The sequence below is a fragment of the Chiloscyllium plagiosum genome, unplaced genomic scaffold (genome assembly GCF_037043375.1).
Source record: "Chiloscyllium plagiosum isolate Xiang-an unplaced genomic scaffold, Cpla_swu_hap1 HiC_scaffold_14, whole genome shotgun sequence".
Classification (NCBI taxonomy): domain Eukaryota; kingdom Metazoa; phylum Chordata; class Chondrichthyes; order Orectolobiformes; family Hemiscylliidae; genus Chiloscyllium; species Chiloscyllium plagiosum.
This window is the reverse complement of record NW_028270152.1, coordinates 39912360-39933845: the sequence shown is the minus strand read 5'-3', so window position 1 is coordinate 39933845 and position 21486 is coordinate 39912360. Positions and strand designations below refer to the sequence as shown.

The 21486-nt window shown below is 43.2% G+C and overlaps 1 protein-coding gene across 22 annotated transcripts in view; it reads right to left on the bottom strand.

Moving 5' to 3' along the window:
* Window positions 1–21486, bottom strand: part of slmapa (sarcolemma associated protein a) — a 258658-nt gene that overhangs the window by 150054 nt on the left and 87118 nt on the right. For all 22 annotated transcript variants that reach the window (XM_087994334.1, XM_087994332.1, XM_043708129.2 and 19 more), the window contains exons 5-7: window positions 9065–9127; window positions 8159–8254; window positions 5662–5733 (exon numbers count right to left, since the gene is read on the bottom strand). In XM_087994334.1, the coding sequence (XP_087850460.1) occupies window positions 5662–5733; window positions 8159–8254; window positions 9065–9127 (231 nt within the window). The remainder of the gene's footprint in view (window positions 1–5661; window positions 5734–8158; window positions 8255–9064; window positions 9128–21486) is intronic.

Below are 21486 nucleotides of genomic sequence, written 5' to 3'. Positions count from 1 at the left end.
CAAAATTGGAGGTGTAGTGGACAGCAAAGAAGGTTACCTCAGATTACAACAGGATCTGGACCAGATGGGCCAATAGACTGAGAAATGGCAGATGGAGTTTCATTCAGATAAATGTGAGGTGCTGCATTTTGGGAAATCTTATGCACTTAATGGTAAGGTCCTAAGGAGTGTTGTTAAACAAAGAGATCTTGGAGTGCAGGCTCATAGCTCCGTGAAAGTACAGTTACAGGTAGATAGGATAGTGAAGGTGGTGTTTGGTATGCTTTCCTTTATCAGTCAGAGAACAGAGTACAGGAGTTGGGAGATCAATATGCGGCTGGACAGGCCTTGGTTAGGCCACTGTTGAAATACTGCGTACAATTCTGGTCTCCTTCCTATCAGAAAGATGTTGTGAAACTTGAAAGGGTTCAGAAAAGATTTACAAGGGTGTTGCCAGGATTGAAGGATTTGAGCTATCGGGAGAGGTTGAACAGGGTGGGGCTGTTTGCCCTGGAGCATCGGAGGCTGAGGGGTGACCTTATAGAGGTTTACAAAATTATGAGGGGCATGAATAGGATAAATAAACAAAGTCTTTTCCCTGGGGTCAGGGAGTCCAGAACTAGAAGACATAGGTTTAGAGTGAGGGCGGAAAGATATAAAACAGACCTAAAGGGCAACCTTTTCACACAAGGTGTGGTACATGTATGGAATAAGCTGCCAGAGGATGTGGTGGAGGCTGGTACAATTGCAACAGTTAAGAGGCATTTGGATGGGTATATGAATAGGAGGGATATGGGCCTGGTACTGGCAGGTGGGACTAGATTGGATTGGGATATCTGGTCAGCATGGACTGAAGGGTCTGTTTCCGTGCTGTATATCTCTATGACTCTATGACTTTAAGTCATGTTTCAGCTGTACAAAACTCTGGTGCAGCTGTGCATGAAGTATTGAGTACAGTTCTGATCACCGCATTATAGGAAAGGTGTGGAAGCTTTGGAAAAGATTTAGAGATTTACTAGTCTGTTGCCTGGTATAGAGTGAAGGTCTTACGAAGAAAGGCTGAGGGACTGGAGGCTATTTTCGTTACAAAGCAGAAGGTTGAGATGTGGCTTAATTGAGACATATAAAATAATCAGAAAGTTAGATAGGGTGGACAGTGAGAGCCTTTTCCCACGGATAGTAATGGCTAGCATGAGGGGACATAGCTTTAAATTGAGGGGTGACAGACATAGAACAGATATCAGAGGTATTTTCTTTACTCAGAGTAGTAGGGTTGTGGAATGCCCTGCCTGCAACAATAGTAGACTTGTCAATTTTATGGCATTTAAATGGTCATTGGATAAATATATGAATAAAAATGGAATACTATCCTTTAGATGGGCTTCAGGTTGGTATCACACATTGGCGCAACACTGACAGCCGAAGGGCCTGTACTGTGCCCTAATGTTCTATGTTCTATATCTCAATCATTGTGTCCTTTTCAGGGAAACACTCCAGTCTGTTCAATCTCTCTTCATAATGAAGCTCTCCAGCCCAGGCAACATCCTGGTAAATCTTCTCTGCACGCTTTCCAGTGCAATCATATCTCTTCTAAAATGTAGATTCCAAAACAGCACACAATGCTCTAGTGTAGCCGAACCAATATTTTATACAGTTTAAGCATAACCTGCCTTAACTAAAAAGGGCAAGTATACCTTATGCCTTGGTTAATCCCTCTCTCTCCAAATGCAGATAAAATTTTGTGGCTCAGAATTGCTTTCAATAGTTTGCCCAGCAGCAAGGTTAGACTGGCTGGCCTATAGTTGTCTGGTTTTCTTGCTCTCCTCTAGAACAGCAGCACATTGGCTGTCTTCCAGTCCTCTTGCGTAAATCTAATGGCCAGAGAGGAACTGGAACTTTTTGCAAATACCTCTGCTTTTTCCTCCTTTGCCTCACTCAGCAACCTGGTACACATTTCATCTGGCCCTGGAGATTTAAATACTTTTAAGCCAGCCACATTACTCAGAATCTCCTCTCAATCTATGCTAATTTCTTTAATTGTATCATTGATCTGGAGTGCCTTCACTATCAAAATAACTGTTTCACAGATGGTGATGCATTCTTTGTTTGTCTAAGTGTAACTGATCAAATGGCTCAAAACATTGCTATTTTTCAAAATATAATCTACTCTTATAATGATTGATTGTTTGAAATAATTGAATGATCAGCTATCTCTTTATGTTCCAAGTTTGGGCATTCATTGTCACATTACTACTACGTTCTTATCTCTCCTGGTAATCAATCTTCTGTTCTTCCGACAGAAGTAAAAGAATGAGAACACTAATAATTCACAGCTTAAAAAAAAATGCATTTGGACAGAAAGGCATGTTTCCATGCTGTATGACTCTATGGCTCTAAGTAATTACAGTCAGAGATGTACAGCACAGAAACAGACCCTTCGGTCCAACTTGTCCATGCCGACCAGATATCCCAACCCAATCTCATCCCACCTGCCAGAACCTGGCCCATATTTCTCCAAACCCTTCCTATTCATATACCCGTCCAGATGCCTTTTAAATGTTGCAATTGTACTAGCCTCCACCACTTCCTCTGGTAGTCCATTCCACACACACACTACCGTGTGAAAAAGATGCCCCTTAGGTCTCTTTTATATCTTTCCACTCTCGCCCTAAATCTATGCCCTCTAGTTCTGGACTCCCTCACCCCAGAGAAAAGACTTAGTCTATTTAGCCTATCCATGCCCCTCATGATTTCATAAACCTCTAGAAGGTCACCCCTCAGCCTACGACACTCCAGGGAAAACAGCCACAGCTTATTCAACTTCTCCGAGCTCAAACCCTCCAACCCTGGCAACATCCTTGTATATTTTTTCTGAGCCCTTTCAAGTTTCACAACATCCTTCTGATAGGAAGGAGACCAGAATTGCACACAACATTCCAAAAGTTCACTCATGATAAATATGAACAATACTTCAGATGAAGATTATCTACAAAATTAGTTTTTAACAACTTGTGGAGTATGAGGTCATATCAGCCACGTTTGAAATCCAGGTACGTTTATTTTGTATGTGTGAAAGTGAAATTTGAGGCAATTTGGTAAATGAAAAAAGCTAATTGTCTCAAATAGACTAAACGTGTAAGAAAGTACCAACGAAAAAGGAAGAAGTTCAAAGTATTAACCAATAGGTAACCATTGAAATCATGTGTTCAAATTATTTCAATTGATGTCTGTGTAGTTCACGACATTGAGAGATTGACTGGCAATCCAAAATCAGTTGTCATAATCCTTTGCATACACAGTACTATTCAGAAAATTTGTACTGAAGACTGTGAATCCTTGAAGGCATACTTATCTGTTCTAACACAAGCATATTGTGGTATTGCAAACAACTTGTATGATTTTACTTGCCATATATGATTGTCTGGCAGCTTTGTGGTGCCTCAGGGCCAAACTAGACATATATGTCAGTAATCCCAACAAATGATTGGAGTAGTCATTCTCATTAAGCGTGATAATGTCAACAAAAAGCATGGCACTATTAACATGTCTAAACTTGCATCTATTGGACCTGCCGCTCAACAAAGCATTACTTGAAAGGAAGCTAAAAAAAAAACTTCCTGGACTTGTGTAAGGGCAGTGAGTTTCCATTGAAATAAGAAAGGATATGAAATCACAATTCATTATAGCCACCCACATCTGTATAGGCTTCATAAGACACCAAAGTTACAATTCTTTACACCCCATGTTTTCTATGATTGTTTCTGTAAAATATGAGCTGGCTAAATCGTTGGCTGCAACTAGTTCTGAGCAAGTTTTCGACTTATATTGTGAAGGATGCTTTTATATTTGCAAAGATGGTAAATATTGACAACAATGCAGTGCCTATGTGCTTATTTGACATTACAAGCCTATCTACCAATGTAACAGTCAGGGAAGTAATTCATCTGACCGTATGATAGCGATCTCGATCTGCCACCAATGCATGAATCAGTTTTCATTGAATTTCTGAACCCAGCAACTCGAGCAGATGAGGTCAGTTTCAACTAATCATGTAAACCCAAGTAGACAATGTTACCTCAGGATTCCCACTGAGTTCAGCATTCACAAACATGTTTATTGGATTCCATGAGAAATAAGTCTTCAATCCAATGACACCTAATTTGCCATGCCTCACATATAGGAATAGGAGTAAGCCATTCAGGCATTTGGGGCTGTTCTGCCATTCCATGAGATCATGGCTGATCTGTGGCCTAGCTCCACACAGCTGCCTTTGTCCTAATCTTTCCAATACACAGATGATACATTTATCATACTTCAATCAATAGCTGCAAGCAGAATGTTCTTATGTCTTTATGGGCTGCATCCTGCACCCAAATTCACGTTTGAAATGGAACAGTGAAATAAGCTTTCTTTCCTTGATGATCCGGTCGACAAATTGGCCGAAGCTTTCCACAAGCTTACGTTTACTGCTAAGAATACATATTTGCAGTTCCACACGCGATATGATTAGCCATATCAGCAACCTCATAAATAGGGCCTGAGCCATTTGTGCATCCCGCAAACTCAATACTGAAATAGGGCTGTCAAAGCTATCTTGCAGGATAACGGCTGTGCTGATCATACAATAACTTGCTGAATTTCAAATAAATTCATGAAAGGCCTACAGCAGGCACTCTTGGCCCTATGATTAGATTTAAGGGTAAAGTGACTTAATGTTTCAGCAACAGATGTTTCATGCTACTGTACAGTAGTAAAACAATACTGTTCACCACTAACAGGACGCTTCCATCAAATCAAAAAAGATATTTTTCACAAAAATGAGGGATATGGTAAATGAATTTTAGTATCAGTGTGATGCCTGGTGGATTGTAAAGAATGACATATTCCTTAAACTGCTTATAACAAGTTAGGTACTGAGTGTATTCAATTAATCTGCACTTGCAAAATGCACAATATAAAATATACAACATTAGGTGGGAGTCTGCAATTGGACATCATTAACTGGATAATCCTGAGTGTACGAAGAATTACACTGACAATCAATTCAAATTGTCAGTCGGGCTTGCAGTATGATGCACCTTCAGGTACTGGAAGCTAAATATATTAATACACAGAGTCCTGTTCTTCGCAGACAGAAAGAACGTATACACACACTGTGCCTGTTTCAACTCAACAAAATAGGAGTCAACCATTCACTGGTTCATTTGTTAGGGTGATGTCCTGACCAGAGTCAACCTGGTTTAAACCTCATCATGTCTAGTTTAAAATTTAAACGAAACCCAGCAGTTAACTCTCAAAACATTAACACTATTAGTGTCTCTACAGGTGTTGCCAGACAGGAGTTTCTTCAGTACTTTGTTTTTTTTGAAAAAAAAAACAGGTCTCCAGTATCCACAATACTTCAATTTGTACGATCTCCATGGCAATGCCTCTACCAAAGTCTATGTGTCAACCAATCAACACTACTCCTCTCATGCATGGGTTCTTCCTTGAATTGATGTTGTTGTGAATTATCCTGATGTTGCAAGACATAAAGCTTCAAAAAAGCCTTCTCTCAGCAAAATTTTTATATTTAAAAAAAATATATTTAGAACCCTCTTAATCTTCTCTATTTCAAGAAAACATGTTTCTGATAAAATTCTATTGAGACCAGTGAAGCAAAAACAGTTTGCGATTACTTACCTTTGAATAAGCTTGTAACTGGTTTCCCATTACTTCTAGCCTCGATAGCAACCTGTCTTCATCTATTAAAGCCTACATCAAGACAAGAAGCCACAGAGAAAATATTATGTAATATGAGTTATCAGAAAGAAAGAACACAAGAAACACGTAGATGGAGAGAGCAAGGTAAGGAGTGGGAAAAGGGATAATGAGGGAGCAAGAAACTAATAACGAGACAGCACAGAATGGAGATCGAGACAGCAGGGGCAGGGAGAAGAGATGAAGAGAGCGAAAAGGGGAGAGATAGAATGAAAATGATTTACCAGGGATTAAATTTAGGGAATATGATACTGGAATTATGTTTGCAGATCCCCTAACTGAGTAAAGCTAGGAGCCCAATTAGTGGCACTAAGCTGTGTGAAGTTACAGAAACTGACTTTTCAGGGCAATGCTCAACAACAGGCAGGAACTGTGACAGGGTTTTTCTTTCCTTTGCAGAAACATGAAGGCAGGAAGGAATCAAATGGTCAGCAATCTCATGGTTTAGATAGGAGTCCAAAGAATTAATAAAAGTTACTAGACCTACTCCCTGTGAATTACCCTGTTTTACCTCAATACTTCTACTTCAGCAGCACATCACTTACAAGCTCCCCACATCGAAGCCATGGTTGTCAGAAGCGAAGGGCATTGGATTATTCACTTTTCCGGATTTGTCGTCTGGCACTCCCCAGTCCATCAAGACATTTCTCAAGAAGCTTGCAGGCAGTTAATTAGAGCTGTGGAAATTTCCAGCTTCCCCTGTCCTTGCTTTGAAGGAGGCAATCGAAGATTCATAGAATCCCTACAGTGCGGAAACAGGCCGTTCGGCCCATTGAGTCCATATCGACCTTCCGAATAGCATCCCACCCCATTCCTGTAATCCTGCATTTTCCACTGCTAATCTATCTATGCTGTACATCCTTGGGCACTATGGACAATTTAGCATAACCAATCCACCTAACCTACACATCTTTGTAGGAGGAAACCAGACTGTCCGGAGGAAACCTATGCCCACATGGGGAGAACGTGCAAACTCCACACAGAGAGTCACCCAAAGGTGGAATTGAACCCGGGTCCCTGGCACTGTGAGGCAGCAGTGCTAACCATCCAATATTGGCATTCTACATGACAGCACAATTTTCAAAGTGCATCTACAACTAACATCATCCCTACTACTAATTGAGAATTAACCCTGTTTCTCCAAATTACAATAACACGGAGGATACACTGTTATTTAATATTGTGTGTTTACCATGTATTTCATGTTACTGGAGCAATTAATTTCTAGAAACAACCAAAAATATTCAGTTTGGAAAAATGTGATTGAAGATTCTTGTGAAGTCTTCGATTAAATTATCCAGCTTGCACTTAAAGCAACAACTTGCATTAACATTATGTATTTAGTATACAAAGAATGTTAAGTTGGTAGTTGACCCTATTTCTATTGTCAATGTTCCCACAGCTACAGATGAAAAAAAGGAAGGGGATAAAAGCTAGATTCTTAGGGAACCCCCAAGACAACCGTGCAGAGCTGGAAAGTATAGAAATATTTGAAGATTTCTTTGGCTCTGACTGAATGCTTGACTTGAGACAAGTGCAATAGCTGATGTGGTCTAGTCAGATTTGTAATGAACAATTATGACAATTGTTCACCAAATATGGTCAAGTCTGCACCTTTTTAGACTTTAGACAAACATGAGAAGGGCTACACAGCATAGGGAAATGAGAAGAATGCACGACAGTAATGTCATTTTTAAAAGCACAAAAACTAACATTTTGCTTGCAATAGTGCAATTTTTTTTAACCAATCTGAGAAAAATAAATTGATTGGAATTCAATATGTATGGAAAAGCTACCGCAGGTGCAGGTCATATTAGTTTCTGTTTTACACATAAATGTTAGGGGGCTCTTGTGGTGCATTAGTAGTGTCACTACTTTTGGGCCAGGAGGCTTGGGTTAAAGACCCACCTGCTCTGGAAGACAGTAATACTATCTCTGAACAGGTTGATTAGAAAATATCTCCAAACAAACATACACTGGTCTCCAAAGGAAAATAAGTTTTATGCAAATAAAGCTATTTAATTTATCCTTGAATATGCAATAATCTTGGAAATACTTTGAAAATTAACCAACTATTATTAGAGGCTTAAGACACAGATTGTAATAGTTTGACTGAAAATATACTTGAAGTCTACCAGCAAATAGAACACACTACACAGTCCTTGGCATTCAGCTAACAGAGTCACAACACTGAGCTTAAAATCATTATTTTGGAGAGCTGAGAACTTCAAATATTACACAAGAACATGGAAGTACAACCAATGCTTAATAACCACAGCCACTTTAAAGGTCTTTGTGGCAAACTGAATTTTCTCTGTCTTTATTCTGCCAAACCAAAAATTCCTCAATGGTTAAATGACAAGCCTCATTCTTTCCTTTTTAAAATGAATTGTTTAAACTAATTAAATGTTCAGAGTACCTGCCAGCTACTATCTGATGCCTCTTGAGTGTTGGCAAGTAACCGTTGAAGGGTGGCCAACTTCTGCTCCAGCATCTGTTCTCGATGTAAGGCCTCCTGATATTCAGAAAATCAAAACAGTAGATCAGACAATGCTAAATCAATGCAGTTTAATAAATAACTGTATGATGAGCTAGCATTCAAATTCATCCATGTCCAGAGCTGAATGGTTAGAAGCAAGGCACTCAACTAATTTTTCTGGTCAATCCATTATACCTAAAAAATGCTGAAATCTGCAATACTTGCTGCAAAAACCATCTCATACATGATTCATAATTTTCAGCTGATGATCAATAAGAAATATCAAAAAGTAGATTTACCTCCATTGTGATTGTAATTCCTGGTCATCACAGATTTCATTTGTTTTGCTACTATTTGCAGCTATTCATTCATCCTGTATAAATACAATTGCCCTGTCTAGTTTAATGGTGGAGAAGTCAACGTTCTGGTGTAACCCTTCTTCAAGACTGAGGGTGAGTGTAAGGGGAGCTGCAGATAAAGAGAGGTGGGGGGAAGTTTGGGTGGGGAGTGGAGCGGATGGTGAGGTAGGCACAGGTGAACACAGGTAGACGGTACAACTCTATGCCTACATCACCACCCCTTCCCTCTCCCCACCCAAAGCATCAGTCACGTTTGCTAATCTGCTCCTCACCTTACTATCTATTTAACACAACTTAGCTACATATTTAAAAATATAAATGAACTGTGAAGTACAATTCTGTAAGTGCAATATGTGAACAAATTGATCAGAAATGGTTCATTTAGTCAACAGGAAAAAGACGATACAATTAAGTATTGTTAACCAAGCATAGATAAATGAATTGTATTACCAAAATAATAAAGAGTTACAGCATTAGCAGACTTTACCTGTAAATACTGAGAGAGCTGGAATAGTTCCTGAGAGTACATACTGGGAGAATTAGCAGCCACCTAGAAAATTGAAATATACATTTATTCAATAAAATTGTTCCAAAGTACTAGGTGAGATTACAAAACAGTGAAGATTTCCAGAACCCGGCTCAGAGATGGGCAAGACTGGCAGCTTAAACGTTCCAGGATACAAATGCTACAGGAAAGATAGAAAGGGAGGCAAGAGAGGAGGGGGATTGGCATTTTTGATGAGGGATAGCATTATAGCTGTGCTGAGGGAGGATATTCCCAGAAATACATCCAGGCAAGTTATTTGGGTGGAACTGAGAAATAAGAAAGGGATGATCACCTTATTGGGATTGTATTATAGACCTCCTAGTAGTCAGAGGGAAATTGAGAAACAAACTTGAAAGGAGACCTCAGCTATCCGTAAGAATAATAGGGTAGTTATGGTAGAGGATTTTAACTTTCCAAACATTGACTGGGACTGCCATAGTATTAAAGGTTTAGATGGAGAGGAATTTATTAAGTGTGTACAAGACAATTTTCTGATTCAGTATGTGGATGTACCGACTAGAGAGGGTGCAAAACTTGACCTATTCTTGGGAAATAAGGCAGGGCAGGTGACTGAGGTGTCAGTGGGGAGCAGTTTGGGGCCAGCTACCATAATTCTATTCGTTTTAAAATAGTGATGGAAAAGGATAGACCAGATCTAAAAGTTGAAGTTAGGAGAAAGGCCAATTTTGACAGTATTAGGCAAGAACTTTCAAAAGCTGATTGGAGACAGATGTTCGCAGGTAAAGGGACAGCTGGAAAATGGGAAGTTTTCAGAAATGAGATAAGAAGAATCGAGAGAAAGTATATTCCTGTCAGGGTGAAAGGGAAGGCTGGTAGGTATAGGGGATGTGGATGACTAAAGAAATTGAGGGTTTGGTTAAGAAAAAGAAGGAAGCACGTGTCAGGTATAGACAGGAAAGATCGAGTGAATCCATAGAAGAGTATAAAGGAAGGAGGTGGATACTCAAGAGGGAAACCAGGAGGGCAAAATAATGGGACATGAGATAGCGTTGGCAAATAGAATTAAGGAGAATCCAAAGGGGTTTTACAAATACATTAAGGACAAAAGGGTAACGAGGGGAGAGAATAGGGCCCCTCAAAGATCAGTAAGGCGGCCTTTGTGTGGGAGAGATACTAAACGAGTATTTGCATCAGTATTTACTGTGAAAAAGGATATGGAAGATATAAAATGTAAACATCTTTCAAAATGTTCAGATTACAGAGGGGGAAGTGCTGGATGTCTTGAAACGGTTAAAGGTGGATAAATCCTCAGGACCTGATCAGGTGTACCCGAGAGCTCTGTGGGAAGCTAGAGAAGTGATTGCTGGGCCACTTGCTGAGATATTTGTATCATCGATAGTCACAGCTAAGGTGCCAGAAGACTGGAGGTTGGCAAACTTGGTGTCACTGTTAAAGAAGGGCGGTAAAGACAAGTCAGGGAACTACTGACCGGTGAGCCTGACCTCAGTGGTGGGCAAGTTGTTGGAGGGAATCCTGAGGGACAGGATGTACATATATTTGGAAAGGCAAGGTCTGATTAGGGATAGTCAGCATGGCTTTGTGCGTGGGAAATCATGTCTCACAAACTTGATTGAGTTTTTTAAAGAAGTCACAAAGAAGATTGATGACGGCAGAGCAGTAGATGTGATCTATATGGACTTCAGTAAGGCATTCGACAAGGTTCCCCGTGGGAGACTGATTAGCAAGGTTAGATTGCATGGAATAAAGGGAGAACTAGCCATTTGGATACAGAACTGGCTCAAAGGTAGAAGACAGAGGGTGTTGGTGGAGGGTTGTTTTTCAGACTGGAAGTCTGTGACCAGTGGAGTGCCACTGGTATAGAGGTTTACAAAATTATGAAGGGCATGAATAGGATAAATAGACAAAGTCTTTTCCCTGGGGTTGGGGAGTCCAGAACTGGAGGGTATAGGTATAGGGTGAGAGGGGAAAGATATAAGAGAGACCTAAGGGGCAACATTTTCACGCAGAGGGTGGTACGTGTATGGAATGAGCTGCCAGAGGATGTGGTGGAGGCTGGTACAATTGCAACATTTAAGAGGCCTTTGGATGGGTATATGAATAGGAAGGGTTTGGAGGGATATGGGCCGGGTGCTGGCAGGTGGGACTAGATTGGGTTGGGATATCTGGTTGGCGTGGATAGGTTGGACCGAAGGGTCTGTTTCCATGCTGTACATCTCTATGATTCTAAATTGCCCCATTTGTCCGAATCTTGTGTGAAACCACACTTGGGAAATGGAGGTTAGAGAACAAAGGATCAATGAGGAGTTAATTTGTTTCAAAATGAAAACTATATTCTTGAAAGAGATCTTAAAGAACATCCAAGATTAAAAGCATGTTGAATAAAAACAAAATTTTTCAGACGCTAAAATCACACAAACACAAAGAATGCTGGAGAATCTTCAGTTCTGAAAAAGAGAGTAATACTGGACTCAAAACTTTAACTGTTTCTCTCTCCACAGATGTTGCCAGACCTGCTGAGATTTTCCAATATTCTCGGTTTGTTTCTAAAGCACATTGACTCATAAGTAACCAGATTTTCCATTTGTAATAGAGTGAAAAATGACTAAAATACACAAGAAGTTCATTTTTTTCTTCTTCCTTACACTAAAGTGTACAAGTAAAAACAAAAGAAATTGGGGTGCATTTTGAATCTGGGCTCAGGTACCAGGGTCCAGATAATTTCCGGCACCTGATACCAGATACTGCATCAGTACCAGTACTAAAGTGCATTTTCCCAAACGCAAAACACATAACTGACATGGGGTGGGTTTGACACCCAAAGCGAGGTGTCATGTGTGGATTTATAATTCAGGAGGGCCCTGAACGACCATTCTCCACTGGACAGTGATGGTTCCCCCATTGAGATTGTGAACAGCATCAAATTTCTTGGGTACACCTGGCAGAGAATCTCACCCAGACCCTCAACAGCAGCTCCACAGCCAAGAATGCCCAGCAGTGTCTCAATTTTCTGTGCAGGCGGAGGAATGCCCACCTCCCTCCATCCATCCTCACCACATTTTATAGAGGGTTCATTGAGAGTACCCTGAACTGCTGCATCATTGCCTGGTTCGGGAATTGCACCGTCTCGGATCCCAAGACCCTACAACAGATAGTGAGGACAGCTGAGAAGATCATCGGGGTCTCTCTTCCCTCCATTACAGACATTTATTCCACACACTGCATCCGGAAGGCAAAGAGAATTGTGGAAGACCCCATACACCCCTCTTCTCCCTCCTGCCATCTCGCAGATGATATTGGAGCATACGGTCTCTCACGGCCAGACTGTGCAACAGTTTCTTCCCCCAAGCCATCAGGCTCCTTAACAGTATAATCTGAATTTCTTTCGTACTGCTGCTAGAAAAATGTCATTCATCATTCTTCTGTTACACTGTAACTTGCATGTTTTGCACTTCTTATGCACTTTATGCCATGTACGATTGTGTAGTTTGTGCTGTCAATGTAGCAACCTTGGTACTGGAGGAATACTGTCTTGTTTTACTGTCTCAGTTGTATAACAGTAGAAATGACAAATAAAAGCTACCTTACTCTATTTTCTAATGGAATATGAAAAACAAGATCCTTTTGAAAAGGTCTACATTTTGAAACCTGTCATTGCTGACATGTTGCAGGTGGGTGTTCTTGGGTAGGAACGAGAATTGACCGCCATCAGTAAGTGGTGTCAAGGTTTTCCGATGCCTCTTGAAGCATTGATGGAGATCATGGTATATCAGAAAAAAGAAAGGTCCAAAACCAAATGTTTGGATAGACATAGCTTCCTATGATAAAAACAATGACTGCAGATGCTGGAAACCGGATTCTGGATTAGTAGTGCTGGAAGAGCACAGCAGTTCAGGCAGCATCCAAGGAGCTTTGAAATCGACGTTTCGGGCAAAAGTCCTTCATCAGGAATAAAGGAAGTGAGCCTGGAGCGTGGAGAGATAAGCTAGAGGAGGGTGGGGAGAAAGTAGCATACAGTACAATGGGTGAGTGGGGGAGGGGATGAAGGTGATAGGTCAGGGAGGAGAGGGTGGAGTGGATAGGTGGAAAAGGAGATAGGCAGGTAGGACAAGTCCGGACAAGTCATGGGGACAGTGCTGAGCTGGAAGTTTAGAACGAGGATGAGGTGGGGGAAGGGGAAATGAGGAAACTGTTGAAGTCCACATTGATGCCCTAGGGTTGAAGTGTTCCAAGGTGGAAGATGAGGCGTTCTTCCTCCAGGCGTCTGGTGGTGAGGGAGTGGCGGTGAAGGAGGCCCAGGACCTCCATGTCCTCGGCAGAGTGGGAGGGGGAGTTGAAATGTTGGGCCACGGGGCGGTGTGGTTGATTGGTGCGGGTGTCCCGGAGATGTTCCCTAAAGCGCTCTGCTAGGAGGTGCCCAGTCTCCCCAATGTACAGGAGACCGCATCGGGAGCAACGGATACAATAAATGATATTAGTGGATGTGCAAGTAAAACTTTGATGGATGTGGAAGGCTCCTTTAGGGCCTTGGATAGAGGTGAGGGAGGTGGTGTGGGTGCAGGCTTTACAGTTCCTGCGGTGAAAGGGGAAAGTGCCAGGATGGGAGGGTGGGTTGTAGGGGGACGTGGACCTGACCAGGTAGTAACGGAGGGAACGGTCTTTGCTGAAGGCGGAAAGGGGTGGGGAGGGAAATATATCCCTGCTGGTGTGGTCTATTTGGAGGTGGCGTAAATGTCGGCGGATGATTTGGTTTATGCGAAGGTTGGTAGGGTGGAAGGTGAGCACCAGGGCCATTCTGTCCTTGTTACGGTTGGAGGGGTGGGGTCTGAGGGCAGAGGTGCGGGATGTAGACGAGATGCGTTGGAGGGCATCTTTAACCACGTGGGAAGGGAAATTGCGGTCTCTAAAGAAGGAGACCATCTGGTGTGTTCAGTGGTGGGAACTGTTCTGTCAGTTGCAACTAACTAGCTTTGAGGGTGAAACACAATCTCTTGGGTACCATCTTTGTCATGATTGGAACAAGGGCCAGGTGGATCTCATTAACTTTGAGATCGTTGATTGGGGCTAACTTGAGCGATTCAGGGAGTCCTGAATATAAACAGGAGAGTCAGAGAGTGTCCTCATTTTCAGACTGACTCTGAGCAGTTCGGTTGTGGTCCATATGCACATGTGACTTGGTGACAGGATATCGTCCTCTGTGTAGTTATTTCAGTGGCGATGAGAGAAAACAGTACGTTCCTGAAGAAAATTTGCTCGCCTTTGAATTGGCGTAAACATTTCTGGTATCATGCCTTTATTTGGGAAGGTTGACTCGTTGGATCCTGCCGTCAAAGACCAGTTAATAAAGAATACGCAATAACATTGGGGCAGATGAAAAGCAATGAGTAATCCTTCTGACTGCTCGTGGATCCATTTTCCATTATTAGGAGCCTATCTTTCATTGAGGTACCAGATCACCATAGAGGAAGGCATATTACTAAGGGGAGCAACAGTGATTGTTCTGAGTAAATGTCACTGCCAGGTCACTGACAATTGAAAAGATGCCAGCATTGTTCACAATACACGGACTCCGGAAGTATTGGTCACAGACAATGGGACATTTACCAACAGGGAATTGGAGTATTTCCTAAAGTCGAATGGCATTTGGCATGTTCAGAGAGCAATGGTCCGGCAGAAGGGGCAGTCTAAACATATATAGCAGGCATAAAGAAACAGCTTACAGCTTCATTTGATACCAAACTGCCCCGGTTCCTGTTTGACTATTGGACCACCCCTCACGTAACTACAGGGATAGCTCCAGCACAGTTACCAATGGTGGCAAGACTCTGCACAAGGGTTAAACATGATATTGCAGGCCCTTGGGGGAGAAGGTGGGGGTAGGGGTGATGGTGGTGGTTGAGGGGGGGGGGGGGGGTTGGGGCAGCAGGAACATCAGTAACGGAGCAGGAAAATGCTCTGCATGGGTACGAAGTGAGGTCAGGTCCCATGCCATACAAAGATCAGGCAGGTAAGGCATTCCTGAACAAACTTGCAAATGGGGCAGAAGCAAAGAACACCTGGCCCCTTAGAACAGCCAGAAAGGCTGTCAGAAACTGTGACTTCTCCCTTCTGTCAAAAGTTGAAGAAACGTCAGAGTCTAAGATGGATGCAGTCTTGATACTGTTGCTACTTGAGGAGGAGGAGGAAACTTTCTGGAGATGCTCCAGGTGCAGGCGACAGGCTATTGTCTGGTACATGCTGCCCGTGTCAGATTCAGAGGAATTGGACCTTGGGACAGGGAAGCTACGAGAGAAAGAAGAGGCCTACATTCCCGGACCTGGGGCAGGGGCAGGGACAGGGATGTGGTGGCTTGAATGAGGGTCACATGGACCTCAATGACCATGAGATTGTAGTTTGGCGTTGTTAAGCTGGACCAATTAGGGAGTCCTGGCTGACAGATATAAACAGGAGTGGTCACATGCACCATGGGTGCTGGGGATAAAATAAGCACTACCGCACTTAGGTGGTAGTGTGGGGGTTAAAATAAAAAAGAAAAAAAAAGAGAAAAAGAAAAAAAAAGATCAAAAAAAAAAACAGGAGTGGTTCCGCGGTTATGTTAAGGCCCAGGTGTCCTTGGAGAAGGAGCACGCGGTGTCCACCAACACCCTGGAGTTGTTCAGGGAGAGGTGGGCACCGCAGGGAGTGGAGTGCATCATTTCTCCCTCCAATTCTATTTTGATTTAGTCCCTACCCTCCCCTTCACTGTTTTGATCACACAGCACTGCCCTCTGATGTGAAGGGCAGTGTTTGTCACTGGCCACCCAGGTGTTTTCCTATCTTCCTGGTGGTGGAAATTGAATAAAGATTCGTGCACTTTGTGTCTTTCACTGTGTCTCACACCTGCGCACACACACCATGGGTGCTGGGGATAAAATAAGCACTACCGCACTTAGGTGGTAGTGTGGGGGTTAAATTTAAAAAAAAAAAATTAACAGAGGAGTCTACCCTCCCCTTCACTGTTTTGATCACACAGCACTGCCCTTTGATGTGAAGGGCAGTGTTTGTCACTGGCCACTTGAGTGTTTGCCTATTGTGAGTGTATGTGCAAGGACTCTCCTTGAAGGTGACTATCCCTAGACCAGCTGCCCTACAGAGAGAGGAAGGAGAAGGAGGAGGAGAAGAAGGAGAAGGAGGAGGAGAAGAAGGAGAAGGAGGAGGAGAAGAAGGAGAAGGAGGAGGAGAAGAAGGAGAAGGAGGAGGAGAAGAAGGAGAAGGAGGAGGAGAAGAAGGAGAAGGAGGAGGAGAAGAAGGAGAAGGAGGAGGAGAAGAAGGAGAAGGAGGAGGAGAAGAAGGAGAAGGAGGAGGAGAAGAAGGAGAAGGAGGAGGAGAAGAAGGAGAAGGAGGAGGAGAAGAAGGAGAAGGAGGAGGAGAAGAAGGAGAAGGAGGAGGAGAAGAAGGAGAAGGAGGAGGAGAAGAAGGAGAAGGAGGAGGAGAAGAAGGAGAAGAAGGAGGAGAAGAAGGAGAAGAAGGAGGAGAAGGAGAAGGAGAAGGAGAAGGAGAAGGAGAAGGAGAAGGAGAAGGAGAAGGAGAAGGAGAAGGAGAAGGAGAAGGAGGAGAAGGAGAAGGAGGAGAAGGAGAAGAAGGAGAAGAAGGAGAAGAAGGAGAAGGAGGAGGAGAAGAAGGAGAAGGAGGAGGAGAAGAAGGAGAAGGAGGAGGAGGAGGAGGAGAAGGAGAAGGAGGAGGAGAAGAAGGAGAAGGAGGAGGAGAAGAAGGAGAAGGAGGAGGAGAAGAAGGAGAAGGAGAAGGAGAAGGAGAAGGAGAAGGAGAAGGAGAAGGAGAAGGAGAAGGAGAAGGAGAAGGAGAAGGAGAAGGAGAAGGAGAAGGAGAAGGAGAAGGAGAAGGAGAAGGAGAAGAAGGAGAAGGAGAAGGAGAAGGAGAAGAAGGAGAAGGAGAAGAAGGAGAAGGAGAAGGAGAAGGAGAAGGAGAAGAAGGAGAAGGAGAAGGAGGAGAAGGAGGAGAAGGAGAAGGAGAAGGAGAAGGAGGAGAAGGAGAAGGAGGAGAAGGAGAAGGAGAAGGAGAAGGCAGCACTCCCACTGCTGGTCTCTGGGACCCCGCCCAGACTTGCCTCAGCTGTTGCTGCTTGGGGCCTACCTCACTGCTGCTGCCTGGGACTTGCCTTGGGGCCCCTCCCAGGACCTCCACCACTGAAAAATAAACAGGAGTGGTGGGGATAAAATAAGCACTACCGCATTTGGGTGGTAGTGTGGGGGTTAAAATAAAAAGAAAAAAAGAAAAAAAGAAAAAAAAAGATAAAAAAATATAAACAGGAGTGGTTCCGCGGTTACGTTAGGGCCCAGGTGTCCTTGGAGAAGGAGCACACGGTGTCCACCAACACCATGGAGTTGTTCAGGGAGTGGAGTGCATTATTTCTCCCTCCAATTCTATTTTGATTTAGTCCCTACCCTCCCCCTTCACTGTTTTTGATCACACAGCACTGCCCTTTGATGTGAAGGGCAGTGTTTGTCACTGGCCACCCCGGTGTTTTCCTATCTTCCTGGTGGTGGAATTTGAATAAAGATTTGTGCACTTTGTGTCTTTCACTGTGTCTCACACCTGCACACACACACACACCATGGGTGGTGGGGAAAAAAATAAGCACTACCGCAGTGTGGGGGTTAAATATAAAAAAAAGAAAAAGGGGAGTTTCCTGCCCTTTGATGTGAAGGGCAGTGTTTGTCACTGGCCACCCGGGTGTTTGCCCATCTTGAATGTGAGAGTGAGTGCAAGGACTATCCTCAAAAAAAAAAGGATAAACAGGAGTGGTTCCGCGGTTACGTTAGGGCCCAGGTGTCCTTGGAGAAGGAGCACGCGGTGTCCACCAACACCATGGAGTTGTTCAGGGAGAGTGGGCACCGCAGGGAGTGGAGTGCATTATTTCTCCCTCCAACTCTATTTTGATTTAGTCCCTACCCTCCCCTTCTCTGTTTTGATCACACAGCACTGCCCTTTGATGTGAAGGGCAGTGTTTGTCATTGGCCACCCGGGTGTTTTCCTATCTTCCTGGTGGTGGAATTTGAATAAAGATTCGTGCACTTTGTGTCTTTCACTGAGTCTCACACCTGCACACACACACACACCATGGGTGGTAAATAAAGAAAAAAAAAGAAAAAAAAAAGAACAAGCCTGTTCTCACACCTGCACACACAAAAAAATATATAATTTTACAAAAAAAAACAGGAGTGTTGGAGGGGGGTCGTTAGGGCCGACTGCCTGTCCCTCTTCCGCGGTTACGTTAGAGCCCGGGTGTCTCTGGAAAAGAGCACGCGGTGTCCACCGACACCGTGGAGTTGTTCAGGGAGAGGTGGGCGCCGCAGGGAGTGGAGAGCATTATTTCCCCCTCCAACTCTATTTTGATATAGTCCCCATCCTCCCCCTTCACTCTTTTGATCACACAGCACTGCTCTTTGATATGAAGGGCAGTGTTTGTCACTGGCCACCCGGGTGTTTTCCTATCTTCCTGGTGGTGGAAATTGAATAAAGATTTGTGCACTTTGTGTCTTTCACTGTGTCTCACACCTGCACACATGCACCATGGTGCTGGGGATAAAATAAGCACTACCGCACTGGGGGGGCGTCTGTATTCTATGCACAGTTTCTTATCTAATTGCACTGTCTTGTATGTATTTATTACTGCTTCTTTTGTGATGACTGAAAGTGGGTTTGAGGTTTGTCCTCATTTGCCTGAAAACTAGACTCACTGGCCTCTTCCTGACCAGGAGAATAGGTCTGCTATTCTCTGCAACATCAGAGTAACCTGCCCCAATCCATCAGATGAAGCTCAGCAGGCCTTCATCTCCCAAACCTTCCTTCTAAGTGACGGAATAGGTGTGATATACAGGATGCCAAACCTCACTGGTAATAAACACAAGCCTTTCAATACCAGCAATTCAGTGGCATTGGTTGAGGAGACAAACATCATTCTGCCGGTTTTAAATTAATTGACCAGGGCATCCATAGCTTTCAGATATTTTCTAATCAACACTACACAGATGGTATTACACATCTTTGGAACAGGTGGGATTTGAACCCATGCCTCTTGCGCAGAGGTAGGTATGTTTCCACTATGCCACAAGACTCCATCCATTAGTGGATACTGGACCACTGCAAACAGTAATTACGGGGAACAAAGAAATGGCAGAGAGACTGAATAGGCACTTCATTGGAAGGGACAGTAGCAGAGAAAACTTCAAGACAGTCAAGGGATAAACAGTGAATGTAGTGGAAACCACTAAGGAGAAGGTGCTGAGGAAGCTGAAAGGTCTGACGGTGGACAAATCACCTAGACCAGATGGACTACACCTCAGGATCTGAAGGAGGTAGATGAGAAGATTGCAATGGCTTTAGTGGTGTTCTTTCAGCAACCATGGAATCAGGGAGGGTGCCAAAGGACTGGAATATAGCTAATGTAATGTCCCTGCTTCAGAAGGAAGGGAGACGGAAGACAGGGCATTATTGACTGATTAGCCTAATCTCAGTAGAAGGAGTTTAGAGTCCATTTTTTAGGATAAGATTGCAGAGTAACTGCAAGTGCATGGTAAAATAGGGTAGAGTCAGCACAGCTTCATCACGAGGAGGTTATGCCTAACAAATCTGTTTGAATTATTTGAGGAGTAACAAGTCAGACAAAGGAGAGTGAGTGGACATTATCTATTTGGATTTTCACAAGACCTTTGACAAGGTGCTACACAGAACGCTGCTAAATAAGATAAGAGCTTATGGTGTTTGGGGCAAGGTACTGGCATGGATATAAGATTAGCTGATTGGCAGAAAGCAGAGTGTGGTATAAATGGGCCTTTTTCAGAATGGCAGCCAGTGACGAAGACAGTTCTGGAACAGTTATAGTCAATGCTGGGACTGTAACTATTCGTGTTACACATTAACGATCTGGACGAAACAATTGAAGGCATTATTGCTAAGTGTGGGTAGATAGTGGTGCAGGTTGTATTGAGAAAACGGGAGGCTGCACATGGAATTGGTTAGGTAGCTGACTGGGCAAATAAGTGGCAGTTGGAAATTGAGAGGTTATGCATTTTGGCAAAGAGAGGGGTTGACTTTTTTAAATGGGGAAAGGCTTTAGAAATATGAAGGACAAAGGGACTTCGGAGTGCCACGTTAGGATTCTCTGAAGGTTAACATGTATGATCAGTTGGCAATTAGGAAGGCAAATGCAATGTTAGCATTCATTTCAAGTGGGTCGGAATACAAGAGCTGGGATATACTGCTGAGGCTGAATAAGGCACAGGTCAGACTGTGTTTGCAATATCGTATACAGTTTTGAAACCTGTATCTGAGGAAGGATGTGTTAGCCTTGACGGGGTTCAAGAGGAGGTTTATGAGAATAATCCTGGGTATGAAACGTTTGTTACGCGAGAAGTGGTTGAGGACTCTGGGTTTGTCCTGGATGGAGTTTAGAAGGATGAGAGGGGATTCTCATCGAAAATTACAAAATACTGAGAGGCCTGGATAGAGTGAATGCGGAGAAGATGTTTCCAATGGTAGAACAGACTAGGACCTGAGGGCAAAACCTCAGAGTGAAAGGATGACTTTTAGAACTGATAGGAGAAGAAATTTCCTCAACCAGAGGGTGAAGAATCTGTGGAACTCATTGCTGCAGAAGGCTGTAGAAGCCAAATCATTTGCTGTATTTTTGACAGAGATAGATAGGTTCTTGATTAGTAAGGGGATCATGGGTTACAGGGACTAGGAAGGAGAATGGTGCTCAGAAGAAAGGTGAATAGTGTTGAGAAACGGATCAGCCATGATCAAATGGCGGAACAGGCATAAATGGATCAAATGGCATAATTCTGCTCCGATACCTTATGGTCTTACAACTGGAAATTCAAAACTCTTCCTCAGGCCTGCTCATGAACTAATTAACACTGAGATCTATGCATGCTTAATTGGAGCTGAGAGTGTTCAGCACCATTCCCACCCTTCTTTTGAAAATCAGATCAGATTTTGGATATGGTGGGGGTCCAGCATCGCCCTACAGAAGCTTAATTTTTAAATTCACATTAAGAGCAGAATTAGGTCATTCAGTTCCTTGAAAGTGTTCTGTCTTTCAATAAAGGGTCATGTCTGATTTGTTTGTGTTTTCACGTCCACATTCCCAATACCTTGATAACTTTTGACTCCAATGCCAATCAAAAATGTAATCACCTCTGCCTTAAAAAAGTTAAATGATCACAAGGAGATAGTGGGTGCGGCAGCTTCATAAAGCATGCACAAAAACAAGGACAGCAGATCTATAAAGACCAGTAGAAAATGAGAAATCAGCAGCTTAAGTAACACGAGAGAGTGGGTGAACAGCCTTCATAAAAAGTGCAGACATGTGAGAGATGACC